The sequence below is a fragment of the Mesoplodon mirus genome (assembly GCF_964341445.2).
Source record: "Mesoplodon mirus genome assembly, chromosome: 11".
Lineage (NCBI taxonomy): Eukaryota > Metazoa > Chordata > Mammalia > Artiodactyla > Ziphiidae > Mesoplodon > Mesoplodon mirus.
In genome coordinates this window covers 96,730,514-96,743,729 of record NC_138987.1, presented here as the reverse complement: position 1 = coordinate 96,743,729, position 13,216 = coordinate 96,730,514, and the positions used below count along the sequence as shown (strand labels likewise).

General features: G+C 55.2%; 1 protein-coding gene across 9 annotated transcripts in view; it reads right to left on the bottom strand.

Annotated features, from left to right (window-relative positions):
- CHD4 (chromodomain helicase DNA binding protein 4) overlaps window positions 1–12,752 on the bottom strand; it is a 30,288-nt gene extending 17,536 nt beyond the window's left edge. For 3 of the 9 annotated variants that reach the window (XM_082635470.1, XM_082635472.1, XM_082635473.1), the window contains exons 1-17: window positions 12,610–12,752; window positions 11,601–11,778; window positions 7,746–7,867; window positions 7,343–7,558; window positions 7,018–7,136; window positions 6,656–6,897; window positions 4,992–5,119; window positions 4,624–4,759; window positions 4,300–4,478; window positions 3,850–4,089; window positions 3,005–3,208; window positions 2,684–2,889; window positions 2,231–2,362; window positions 2,055–2,151; window positions 1,179–1,370; window positions 515–715; window positions 193–330 (exon numbers count right to left, since the gene is read on the bottom strand). In XM_082635470.1, coding sequence (XP_082491596.1) covers window positions 193–330; window positions 515–715; window positions 1,179–1,370; window positions 2,055–2,151; window positions 2,231–2,362; window positions 2,684–2,889; window positions 3,005–3,208; window positions 3,850–4,089; window positions 4,300–4,478; window positions 4,624–4,759; window positions 4,992–5,119; window positions 6,656–6,897; window positions 7,018–7,136; window positions 7,343–7,558; window positions 7,746–7,867; window positions 11,601–11,700 — 2,652 coding nt within the window. In that variant the 5' untranslated portion in view covers window positions 11,701–11,778; window positions 12,610–12,752. The remainder of the gene's footprint in view (window positions 1–192; window positions 331–514; window positions 716–1,178; window positions 1,371–2,054; window positions 2,152–2,230; window positions 2,363–2,683; window positions 2,890–3,004; window positions 3,209–3,849; window positions 4,090–4,299; window positions 4,479–4,623; window positions 4,760–4,991; window positions 5,120–6,655; window positions 6,898–7,017; window positions 7,137–7,342; window positions 7,559–7,745; window positions 7,868–11,600; window positions 11,779–12,609) is intronic. The other 6 variants (XM_082635471.1, XM_082635474.1, XM_082635475.1 and 3 more) reach the window with 3 other exon arrangements.
- Between the last annotated feature and the right edge of the window lie 464 nt (window positions 12,753–13,216).

Genomic DNA, 13,216 nt, shown 5'->3' with positions numbered 1-13,216 from the left:
TCTTAACCACTGGACCGCCAGGGAAGCCCTCCATCTTACTTTCAAGGCCTGGCCTCCAAGGGTGATCTATCACGAGTGAGGATGGAAGGCAGAGAGCCTTTCTCCCGTTCCTGTCCTCCTAGGGCTCCCCTTCATGAGTAGGTAGTACTAGAACACTAAACCTGGAGGCCACACCGCCCACCCCGCCCTCACCTTAGACTGATTGTTCTTGAGCCGATGGGCTTCATCCACGATGAGGCAGGCCCAGTCAATGGAGCCCAAGATGGCCATGTCAATGGTGATCAACTCATAGGACGTCAGCAGCACGTGGAACTTCACAGATGCCTCTTTCTGCACAAGAAGGCAACCTGGTCACTCCTGTACAACTCCGCCAGTACAGGCCAAGTCAAGGGACTCCGGGGGGTTTCCCTCCTCCCAGCTATTATCCTTTCGCCTCACCCCGGGGACCGGGACACGAGGGGCCCAGAGCAACAACTCCCCTCTCCGAGGGTGGGTCTCCCTCCCGCTGCGGTACCTTCATGCGGGAAGCCTTCTTGCCGCCACGAATGGCATTGTCCTCAAAGGAGAACTCATTCTCTCGGATGATGGCACGGCTGTCTTTGTCACCCACGTAGGTCACCACATACATATCTGGAGCCCACATTTCAAACTCCCGCTCCCAGTTGATGATGGTAGAAAGAGGGGCGCTCACTAGGAAGGGGCCTTTGGAATGACCCTTTGAGGAAGAAGAGGAGACAGAGAGTAAGGACTGAGGGTCCCACACGCAACCCGAGCGCCCACCCTGCCCCTGCCCCGGAATGGGCGGAGGACGGGCAGGTGCCGCTCCTCTCCCTCCCTTCTCCATGTACCAACACGCCCTGCCTGCCCTGCAGGGAGCTTACACCGCACCCCTGCCGCTCAACGTCTCTCCACGCTACTTCTACCCACAGTTCTGCTTGTCTCAGCGCATATCCGTCCCCCAGGACCGAGGCTCCAGGCACCCACCACTAATCCCACCCACAGTTCCATTCCCTCCAGTCTGTCTCTGTGTACTTGCGTCTATCTTACTGTCACTCAACACTGTTCTCCAGGGCCACAGACCAATTTTTCTTCTTCCTTTTTCTGTCTCCTCAGAGTGTAAGAGAAGACCACGAACACAAAATACCCACACAAAAAACCAACAGCCCCAGCTCTCCTACCTCCTTGTAGAGGGAATAGAGGAAGACTGCGGTCTGCACGGTCTTCCCAAGGCCCATCTCGTCAGCCAAGATGGTGTCGGTGCCTTGAGCCCAGGAGAAGCGCAACCAGTTCAAACCCTCCATCTGATAAGGGTGCAAGGTTCCACCTGTAGCGTCCAGGTACTCTGGCTGTCGCTCATATTTCACTGTTGGCTGAAGGATGAAATAAAGAAGTCAAGAGCTGGCCAAGAATTCCCTTCCTTCCGTTAAAACAGCAGCTGCCTCCTCCTGACACACTCTCACTAGATCCTACTCGAGGGAGCCACAAAAAATGGTGGGAAAAAGGTGCCTAATGGTTACTGTAACTTTGTGTTTTATTTAGGATCCTCCAGGAAGCAAGGCAAGACGGAGATCTTGGTCCTACAGACATCCAAGAAAGACACATCATAGTCTCCTTGGCAGTACAGTAAATTCTACTGGTCAGGAACCACCAGGTAAATGATCCTATGCCCCCTCTAGATTTATCTGTTTAACCTTAACCAGACTCACCTTCTATTACACAAAACCCCGGAAGAATTGAGCCGTGAATTAAGGGTCAGAAGACCCAGGTTCCAAAACAAGTTTCACAAAAGCTCGGTTACGTGACCCCTCCATACCTGACACCTCCTCAGTCGTATAGACACTAACATCTACGTTTTTATTTTTCTGATGAGGAAGAGAGAAAATAAAGTAATCCTAGTATTTTTCCCCTGATTTACAGAGATGCGGAGAATTAGGGAAGCAGTCTGTGTGAAGCAACTTAGCTGCAGTGATCACTTGAGACCATGCCTTCAGACTGGAGCACACAACATACGTTGTCCTACCTGACAAGCCGCCCTCCCTCTCCTGCTGACTCACGTCAACCGTTGGGGTTTCAGGGGGCCTCTCCAACTTCCTCAGCTTCACCTTCTTGAGCTTCTTGCCCGGTCGTCCTTCCTCACCCCTCATCAACTCCCTAAGGAAGACAGATACGTCACACGGCTGCCTGGAGTCCTTCTCGGTGAGCAGCAGCTCTACTCATCCAAGTCCCTCACCTGTGATTCCAATAGCCCTGCTTGAACAGGTCGTAGTCCTGTATCTCCACGTCCTCACTCTCCCAGGACGCCTGGTCATAGGGCAGGTCCCGCCACTTGATCAAGTAGTGGACGTGGCCCTTCTTGTCCACACTGCGAAGTCCAGGAGAGAAAACCCTCAGAGGCAGAAGGCCACCCTGCTGTGCTCCTCAAACACCAGACCTCTAAGGAGGCCAGACACCAACGTCTTCAGAACCAAAGACATCTGGTCTACCAGGCTTTGCACCAAAAAGGATCTCTAACCTACAGTCTACGGCTCCAATACCAGGATTCAGTCAGTCGATAACATACTGAGTGTCTCATCCAAGTGTAACTTACTGGTAACATCCATTTTCTTAATTAATCCCCCACGGATACGCTGCCCACCTCCAGTATGCCCAAGACAAACACAGTCTGGCCCAGCTCCCCTGGTACCTGTGGTTGAGAATTCGGTGGATCATCATCCACTCAGGTTTTATCCCGTAGCGATAGAAGCGTTCCTCCATCTCTGCAAATTTAGGGTCCTTGTTCTTCCGCTTCCGGCTCTTCTCTTCATCACCACCAAAGTCCCCAGAGGGTGGCTCATCCATATCATTCTTCCGCTGATAGTTTCGGAACATCACTTGACAGTGCAGCTCCAACTGCAAGTGGAAAGAAGTCACCAAGGAGTCATGTCCACGCCTTCTACCCACAAGGCTGTTTTCTCTCACTACCCTCCTTCATTGCAGCCCCACATCTACTCTATCCCAGGTTTACCTGCAGTTCAGACACCCAGGAACAGTGCCAGTACGACATGCCTTGCCATTTCACAAAGAACTGCCGCTCCGGCCGCCCCTCCAAGGGCTTGGGGGACGGAGTATTGGGATCAGCATCTGGGGGCCGAGGCACTGGTGTGGGAGATGGTGGCTGACCCCACTTCCAGATTAGGATCTTCTGAACTTTGCCCTTAAGAGCTGGACACTAAGAGGAAAAGAGATAATCCAACACTGAATCATTACCACGGCATAGCCCACAGGCAGCTTCAACCTCCTCAAAGGATTATTAAAACCTCATTTCAAGTAAGACCTAATCCCAGGACCCTAATCCCAGGAGAGGAGAACAGAATTCCCTCTGTTTCTGGACTTCATCCAGGATTTGTGAGACATTATCACTCCTATCTGCCTAACAGAGCCAGTAGCTAGACTTCAACAATAACCCAGAACAAGTAGGCACAGAAAAGTCACAGACCTGGGGCTCAGAATTCCTCTCTTAAGCAATCTAACAGCATTCAGTGGCCCTATTATATCGCCAAGCTACCAAGACCTCGAGGCTGGGTGTCAAGACAGGAAAGGATATTCTGGGCTAAAAGAACACCGCTCCATCCCACTTCGGAGAGCTGGCAAAGCATCAACTCTGTTCAAAGTTAGTCCTACGGTTTCCCAGAACAAAGGTATCCCATGACTATACGGGGAAGGAAACTCCGTGCCTCAGGGCTAAAAGGCCTATATCTCCAGTGACCTCTCCTGCACCTCAGCCTCACGACACCTGCACCTAAGAGGGGTAAACCCTGCTGCTGGACCACACCTCCCTCATCTCTCCACCGGCTGGGGCCGGGCACCCACCGTACAGCGGGGACAGAGCCACTCTCCGTTGGGGATCTCTGGAAGGGGAGGGTTCAGGCAGTGGATGTGGTAGGAGGAAGGACAGGCGTCGCAGCAGAGCAGCTCCCCCCCATCCTTGCAGACCCGACAGAACTCCATATGGTGGTCATCCTCCTCTTCAGGGTCTCCCCCCACCTCTTCCAGGATCTCCTCACCCTCCGAATTGTCCTCTTTCGCCTCCCACTGGATGCCTTCCTTCTCCTGCAGTCAAGGACCACAGAGTCAGATTACTACCACCCCCCACCCCGACCCCCACCCCCGTCTGAACCGCGCCCATCGTTCCTTTGAAAGCTTCCCAAAGCCCGTAGCCAGCAACGCCACCACTTCTACCCCCATCCAGGCCCGAAAGAGTTTCATCATCCCACCCTTCCGCTCGAGGGTCCCAAAGGGCCACGACGGCCGGGCACTCACGCAGTGTGGGCAGCTCCACTTGCCCTCGGGAGCCTTCTCCATATCCGGATCCAGGCAGACCATGTGGTAAGCTCGGGGACAGGTATCGCACAGGATGATCTCTCCGCCTTGCTGGCACACCTCACAGTAGTCCTGGTGGTCTGTCTCATAACCATCCACAGCAGTCACCTCCTCCTCGCCTAGGCAAGGAAGAGGGAAAGCCCAGTTATTAGAAAAAACCTCCCTCCCCCACCCCCTAAACCCAACCCCTATCTCCTTAGGGAGACGCTTCCCCAATCGTTCCCCCCTCGTTCCATTACATACTGATACAGAAAAGAAACACACCTTTCTTCTTCTTTTTCGTGGTCCGGAGTTTCTTGCGGCTGCGGCTACTGCGGCTGGTAGAACCATCAGAAACAGAGTAGCTATTGATACTGGCATCATCGAAGTCGGACTCCACATCTAAGTCGTCATCCTCACTCTGGCAGGATGAGAAGGTTAGAGGTTCAGGCCAAGGGGAAGGAGAGAGTGGTGCAGAAGGGATCACCCTTTTACTAGGGGTGCCGGAATCCCAGCAAGGGAGCCGAGTCACCTCTTCTATGGCCAACTCCCCACATCCTCATGCACCTACCGTGAACCCTGAATCCTGACATAAGACCACATCCTCCCCGTTAGCTAAGGCACCCTCACCAGGGGATAGGCTGGGCTCTCACCGAGGATCTCTTACGCTTAGAACCAAAACCTCCCAGCTTGATTTTCAGGGGAGCTACTTTCTTGGGCTTAGGCTTCTTGGCATCAGGGACACGAGGGCTGCCCTTGGGCTTCCTCCGAGCATTGGGACCTAAATCAGGAGAAAGCAGGTAAGATCATACAATCCAAATACACACCACAGAGCAGAACATGGGAAAGATATTGGGTTGGCCAAAAAGTTCCCTCGGTTTTTAAGTAAACGTAAAAGACACATTTTTCATTTTCACCAAGAACTTTATTGAACAGCGTATTCACCGTTTTGTTCCACTACCCTCTGCCATTTTTCAGGCAACTTCATAATTCCATCTTCCCAAAACTTTTTATCTTTTTGAGCAAAGAACTGTTCCAGGTGCCTTTCACAGTCTTCCAGGGAATCGAAATTTTTTCCATTAAAAGAATTTTGTAAAGACCGAAACAGATGGAAATCCAAAGGTGCAATGTCTGGTGAATATGGTGGAGGAATCAGAACCTCCCAGCCAAGCTGTAACAGTTTTTCCCTGGTCATCAAACATGCGGTCTTGCAATAGCCTGATGGAAGATTATGCATTTTCTGTTGACTAATTCCGGACGCTTTTCGTCGAGTGCTGCTTTCAGTTGGTCTAACTGGGAGCAGTAGCTGTTGGAATTAATCATCTGGTTTTCTAGAAAGAGCTCACAATAGAGGACTCCCTTCCAATCCCACCATATACACAACATCACCTTCTTTGGATGAAGACCGGCCTTTGGCATAGTTGGTGGTGGTTCATTTCGTTTGCCCCACCATCTTTTCCGTTCCACATTATTGTACAGTATCCGCTTTTCACCACCTGTCACAATTTGTCTTTAAAACGCCAACATTTTCGTTACATTTAAGTAGAGAGTGGCATGCGGAAATACGGTCGAGAAGATTTTTTTCACTTAATTTATGTGGAACCCAAACATCAAAGCGATTAACGTAACCAAGCTGGTGCAAATGATTTTCAACGCTTGATTTGGAGATTTTGAGTATGTCGGCTATCTCCCGCGTGGTATAACGTTGACTGTTCTCAATTAAGGTCTCGATTTGATCACTATCAACTTTAACTGGTCTACCCGACCGTGGAGCATCATCCAGCGAGAAATCTCCAGCACGAAACTTCACAAACCACTTTTGACATGTTCGATCAGTCACAGCACCTTCTCCATACACACTGCACAAATCTTTTTTTGCACTTCAGTTGCCTTTTTACCTTTCTTGAAATAAGCATAATACGTCGAAAATGTTGCTTTTTTTCTTCCATCTTCAATATTAAAATGGCTACACAAACATTCACCCATTCTGATAAGTTTTTTTTTTAAATGCACGCTGGTAGGACAGGTGTCACAATACAACCTAACGAAATTGTTTCGAATGAAGTTAAAGACAACTAAGTGCTACGAGAGCCATCTTACGGAAAACACAGAACGAGCTTTTTGGCCAACCCAATGAAACACTCCCCACCTGAAATATTTCTACGTGGCCAGCTTCCCCCGTTTCCCTCCTAATCCACGGTTCGTTCCCACCTCCTAGCTTCCATCTCTGGGCTGACAGAAGAGCGCGTCCGCGCTTCCTCCAACTTCGGCATCCCAAGCCCGCACGAGTCCCCGCTCCCGCTGAGTCCCACGTCACCTTTGCCCTCCTTGGTCTTGGCCTTGCGGAGAGGCGCCTCCACGGGGGGCGGGGGAGGTGCGACCTCAGTGGCCGTCACCATGCTCTCCACCACGGCCACTGCCGCAGCTGCCGCCGCTGCCACGGAAGCCCCAGAGCTGCCTTTGAAGGGGTTGTTGGTGCTGAACTCCCGCCACTTCGCGCCCAAAACCATCATCATCTTGGAGACAGCGATCTTGGGGTTTTTGGCAGCAATGAGGGGTCTGGGGGGAAAGTGGCAGGAACAGGAAAGAGAAAAAGGTCAAAAATAAAGGAGGCGGGGGAGGTGAGAAGAGATGACAGAAGCGCTCTCCATCTCCTGCCCCAAAGACCCTCCTGTTTACCGGACAAACTGGCTGAAGGCCTTGTAGTTGGTGAGGGTGCGATAATCCTCCTCTGAGAACACATGGTCAATGTCTTCCATGCCCCAGTCTTCCAGGAGCTGAGCAGATGATTTAGGCTCCTGCAGAGAGAGCGAAGTCAAAGCCTGACTCCCAGGGCCCATCCTCGCTAAGGGAGGTTGAGTTGCCACGAAGGCTGGCGAGTCCAGGGTAAGAGGGCTAAGCAGGAATCATTAGAAACAGGTGGAGAGAAAACATTCTAAGGGGCAGCCGAGTGTCTGGAAGACAAAGGACAGAAGCACAGAGAAGAGGCTGGAGGTCCAGGCACCTTTGAATCATCGTCTTCGTCATCCTCCTCCTCTTCCTCTTTCCGCTTGGACTTACTCTTCTTTTCTTTCTTGGGTCCGAGCTTCTTCTTCTTCTTCTTGCCAGGGGTATAGTCGCTGCCCTCACTGTCTGAGCGCAGAGCCACCTCTTCGTCCTCCTCCACAAACTCCGGCCCCTCCCCAGAGCTGTCCCCCAGCTGCCGGCATAAGAGCATACGCTGGAGCAGGCAAGGGGGAGAGGGAGACACACACACACATGCTACACACATGCTGACCTCAGGACAGCCCTGGGGCTCCCGCCCAGGACCTGGCCCACCGCCCCAGGGCAAGAAACCAAGGCCCCAGCCCTCCACCGAGCACCTCCCATTTCCTCCTGCTGCCCATAACATCCAGTCACCCACTCACCTCCTTTTTTTGGCGCTTGCTCTTAGGGATTTTAGGGTCCCGAGGTTTCTTAGGCTTTTTCTTTTTCTTGAGCTTTGGAGTCTCTGCTTCTGACAAATCCTCTTCCGGGTCCTCTTCGTTTTCTACATATATTTTGGCAAAGAAAGGTAGGCAGGGAAAAGATCAATAGCAAAAGGTTAGAGCCCAATCCAGAGGCTTTAGACTTTATTCCCCCACCTCCTGTCCCAGATTCCACTGAAGAGAACTGCTATACACGCCACAGAAGGAAGCTGATACTCAGGACAAAAACAGACAAAGAGAGAGCTGTATATGCCTGAAATAGGCCTGCCGGGCCAGACCAGGCCCACCTCGGGCAGCTGTCCAGACCCCTGCCTCCTCTCCCTCATCCCTAACACTAGTCCTCTATGTGTTCACCAGCGCAGCTGAATCAAGCTGCATACAGTTAACCAAGTAAGAGAAATAGGCCTAGTCCTCCTATAACCAGCCACCAAGTATTCCATAAACCATGAAATGAGAATAAGAGGTCCTACGCAGAAGGCAAAAACTAAAGAATATACCCTCAGCACATTCCCAGAACAGTACCTGCTTGAGGGTCCCAGAAACCACACCCTTCACTAACCCCTTTGGCTCATCACTGTGCAAAACAGCCAGAACCTCCGAGCCCCAGGTTCGGGGGCCAGCCCAGGATCACGCCCACTCCCAAAGCTGATTTCCTTTCCCCATCTCCAGCTCTACTGCTCCTCCCCAGCTTCTCCTGGGTCAGTAGCCTCTTCTCCCCAGGGGCCCAAATCAGCCCAGCTGTCACCATCCCCCCCCTTCCTCCCCCCATCTGGCTCCACCTCCTCCCAGGCTGGGAGCACACACAAAGCCTGGGGTAATACTGAGAGCTCCTGGGCAGGCCTAGGTGGGAAGGGGCACAGAGGGGGAGGAGAAGGCCAGGAGGCAGCTTCCTTTGTAACAGACATTCACACCAGCGCACGGGCTCCCTCCTCTCCCCCTCCTGCTTCCCAAGCCAACCCCCCCCCCCCCGCAAGGAGGGAGGAGTGGAGAAGGGAGTGGAGAGAAGGAGGGAATGCCTCACCCACTGAGGAGAAGGAAAATGGCTCCTGACCACAGAAGCCAACCCAGGGCACCCAGCTGCCAAGAGAGGACAGACAGGAAGTGGCAGGGGAGGGGGTGCGGTTGAGAGAGGTAGCCGGGCAAAGACTACCCTCTCACAGAAGACTTCCCAAATTACTACCTGGCCCCAGGTCCAAACGCCACCTCTTCTAACACCTACTGTGGGATGACACTGCTCTCAAGAGGCCATTCTAATAATGTCTTAGGCAAGGAAACCCAAGACACCTTGAAGGGTGACACCATGTGAGGGGCTGACTTACTCCCTCAATCGTTACGCTTTCAATCATCAGAGCTTAGATTTAACAAGAGTTCAGTGGAGCTGTGGTCAGAGCACACAACCTTCCTTCTGACACCCAAAAGATTTACCTTGAGGAATGGGAGCCCACAAGACGCCTCTGAAACTCAGTTTCCTCATCACCTCTACCAGAGTGCAGGCCACAGATCCTAAACCACCGCTAACGGATTAGAGGTAGCCACCTATCCAACACAGAGAAAAAGGAGCAGCACCTAGAGAGTGGTGGACAACAGAATGCTTCCTTTTCTCCTACACATGCTCTCTGCTCCTGACCCCCAGAACTGGCCCTAAAATGCCTCTGACTCCGCCCTTCCTGTGCGAGGCTGATACTAGGGAACAGGCGGCACTGGGCTGGACAAAGCACCATCAGCCTCCCCCTTTCCCTCTCAGCCCAGGATCAGGCCAGGCACAAGACAGCCCCTCCCATTCCCTTGGGAATGGGACACCAGCCTGGATCTCACCAGAAAGAATCATTTTCTTAAGGGCTTCTCCCCAGCAATCCCCGTGGTGCCCCCCTTCCCAATCAGCCACGCCTCCATAAAAGCTGGAAGTAGAGACAAGGACAAACTAAACTCACGGAGGCAAAGGGGACACCCTTCCATCCACTTAAGACCCTCAAACTTCTCAAGCAGATGTGCTGACACGGCAAGCGGCAAACTGGCTGAGATATAGAGAACGATTTGGGAAAGGGGCAGGAATGGGGTGGGGCGAGTGGAAAAACTGGGTCACGCTACAGCTTGGGGGAGAGTTCACCCTGGGAGCCCACAGGCTCCCAGTCAACACAGGGGCAGCCCCAGACCAAGGGGCCAGTGGGAAGCCAAGATGTGGAACCGACACTGGCTGGACGGCACTGCTACTTCTCATGCCCCGCACAGCAACGACGGGGCTGCCTCACCACTGGCACCACCCTGCCCCCACCGTGGGCCATAGCACAGAAATCTACCACCTTGGGGCTTCCCTGGTGGCGCAGTGGTTGAGAGTCCGCCTGCCGATGCAGGGGACGCGGGTTCGTGCCCCGGTCCGGGAGGATCCCACGTGCCACGGAGCGGCTGGGCCCGTGAGCCATGGCCGCTGAGCCTGCGCGTCCGGAGCCTGTGCTCCGCAAGGGGAGAGGCCACAACAGTGAGAGGCCCGCGTACCGCAAAAAAAAGAAATCTACCACCTTGCCCTACACAGTGATGAGACTCAAGCCTAAGATGCTTATCCCAACAGCTGAAGATTCAGTAAGAAGACTGACCCTCTCCTAAGTGGCCTCAGGTTGAAGTGAAGACTTCCAACTTAGAAAGTGCCAACTGTGGAAACATCTCTCCCAGACCACCTCAACTTGCAGCTGGAGCTAAGGAAAGAGAAGGCAAAAGTGAAAGATGTTTGATGAGAAACAGAAACAGGACCAGCAGGCTCCAGAATTAAAATAAAAATATAAACGAGGAAGATGAAGAAATGGCATGTTAAAAAAAAAAACTAAACTCAAACAAAAGATCAAGGAAACAAGTAGGTGACTTAGCTAAGCGCTCTGAAGAACGAAGGACAGAGGAGAGAGACATCCACTTAGCAACATGACATCCATCATCAGTTGAGGACAGACAAGAGCCATGCCAATCATGCAGGCTGGTTATAACCCCTGGGATTCGGCCAGTCCAAGGAGCCACCCCAAAACACAGACAGCACAACCCCCAACACACCGACACAAACACTTCACAGCCCAACCCCAGGCCACCTGCACAGGGCAGGGGCCTCCTGGGAAAAAAGCCAGGACTAAGTCCACCTGCCAGGGGAAGAGGGGTGCCCAGGGTGTCACCTTCCTTCTGTTTGCTCCTCCTAGTATATCCTGCAGGGTATGACATCCTACCCCTAGCCTCACTCAACATTCCAGCAATCTGCCTGACTAAAAGCGCTCTAGATCCCAGCTGAGAAGCGCAATTCAAACTTCACACGGTTGAAACTGCACAGAAAGCCGGTAACTGATCAGAAGCTAAAAATAATCAGAGAGTAACCCGCACTCCCTCTTTCCTTTCCACAGCAGCAGCTACAGGATCCTACTAGCAGAGATGCCCGGCTGGTCTCCTGCAACCGCAATCCTCAACCCCGCCGCCGCCGCCGCCGCCGCCGCCGCGCAGCCTCCAGGGGTCCCAGCTACCTGCATTCCTCCTAGGACCCACGCCAGGCAAAGCCTGCCAGCCCGGAGAGCTCCCTCAACCGGGATCTGCACAGCATTCCCGAAGACAGTGCAGCAAGCTTGCATCGCGGTCCGCGGAGCCCAGAAGGCACATGGCTTCCAGCCCCCTCGCACAACAGCTCCGCAGAAGGGAACCACTCCCTTCGGATGCCCTCCACCTCCGACTGCACAGAGAAAGCCCAGAAACTCAACCCTGCCACACCAGAGTCGCCAGGGAGGGCCCAGATGGCTCCTTCCTGCCCGGGGCCCTTGGGGAAGCTGTTACCTGGGTGGGGAGGGGGCAAGCTGTTGTTCAAAAGTGCATCCATATCCTCCTCCTCGCTGCCCGCTGAGCAGGGGGACGGGGAGCCCAGGCCCGACGCCATCCCCTTCCGCTCCCGGCCAGGGAATTGGCCCAGCTGCTCCTGCCTGCGGCCTGGGGCCCTCGACACTGGCCCGAGTCACTGTGCGGGGGAGGGGGGAGAGAAAGAGAACAGTGACGCGCACGGCCCCCTCCCCCACCCCGCCGCGCTTTCCGCCCACCCCCGGCCGCCCCACAGCCACCCGAGCAGGGCACCCGAACCACTCAGGCTGAACTTTAGTTCCACACTCCCGGGGGCAGCCCGGAAGCCGGCTCCCCGGCTGGAGCCCCCCAGACGAGAGGGAGCGGCGCCCCCGAGGGCAGGCCGGTGCCGGCGTGGGGAGGGGAGAAGCCGCTGGACGGAGCCGGGCGTGACGGGGGAAGGGGTCCGAGTGGCCGCGGCGCGGGGGGGCCGGGGGAGGCGGCCGGCGGCGAGGCGCTCGGGGACACAAGGTCACTGGGGGGTGGGGGGGCGCCTCCCTGCGCCTGGGGAGGGGCCAGTCCCCAGACAGGGTAGCTCTCCAAAGGCTGTCCTCTGGGACAACTCGGGCTCTCCGGAGGAGCCGCGGGGACGAGGGGGCGTGGAGGCTCGGCGCTCCAGGGGGCTGGAGGCAGGGGCGTGGGGGGCCGGAGCTCCCACCGGGCAGGGGGCCGGGCCACGTGTCCCGGGGGGCAAGTGAGCAAAGGGCGAGGGGGGCGCCGGGCATTGTGGGAGGCCAAGCCTGAGGTGGGGAGTCGCGGGGAGCGAGACTCGGGCCGGACGAGGGCGGGGGCTGGGCGCCCTGCAGGAAAGGGAGAGGCAGGGTCGGCTCCCCGGGCAGGGGGCGGTCCGCGGGTCCGGGGACGCCCGAGGGGCGGTTGGGTGGAGGGAGGACCCTCGGGGCTGGTCGGGCTGAGAGGGGTTGTCTCTCTGGGAACCCCGCGTTCTCCTCACCCCAGAGCCGCCTCAGGTCGCGCTGGGTCCGGCCCGGTGTCACTCCCGCTCCGGCTCCTCCTCGCCGCGGCCGAAGGGGGGAAAATGGCTCCGGCTCCAGCGTCGCCTCTTAAAGGGCCCGAAACACCGGCCGGGAAATCCCACCGCACAGGCCCCGCCCCCCCACGGACAGCCCATAATAACCTCAACCAACTCCAACCCCCCCTCCACTACCGCCACCCTCCTCCCTAGGTCTCCCGGGCAACCCCCGCCCCCTCGTCGCTCCGGCAACCATTGACCACGCCCCCTCGAGCGCGCGCGCGCGTGTCACCCGGGCAACCACCCACCCCCTGGCCATCCCATAATACACACGGACACCACCACCCCCACCACCCCCACCACCCCCACCCCCCCCACGCACACACAGTCCATACACATATATGCCAGGGCTGTTGACATCTCATGATATTGCCGACCTTTTGCAACTAACCCTTTACGCCCCCAGACATCCCATAATAGCCATCGTTTGCCAACTTCTTCACTCTTGGCCCTAATGCTAACATCCCATAATAATTCGCCACCTCTCCCTCCCCATGGCCATCCCATAATAAGCACCCCTCCCAGCCAT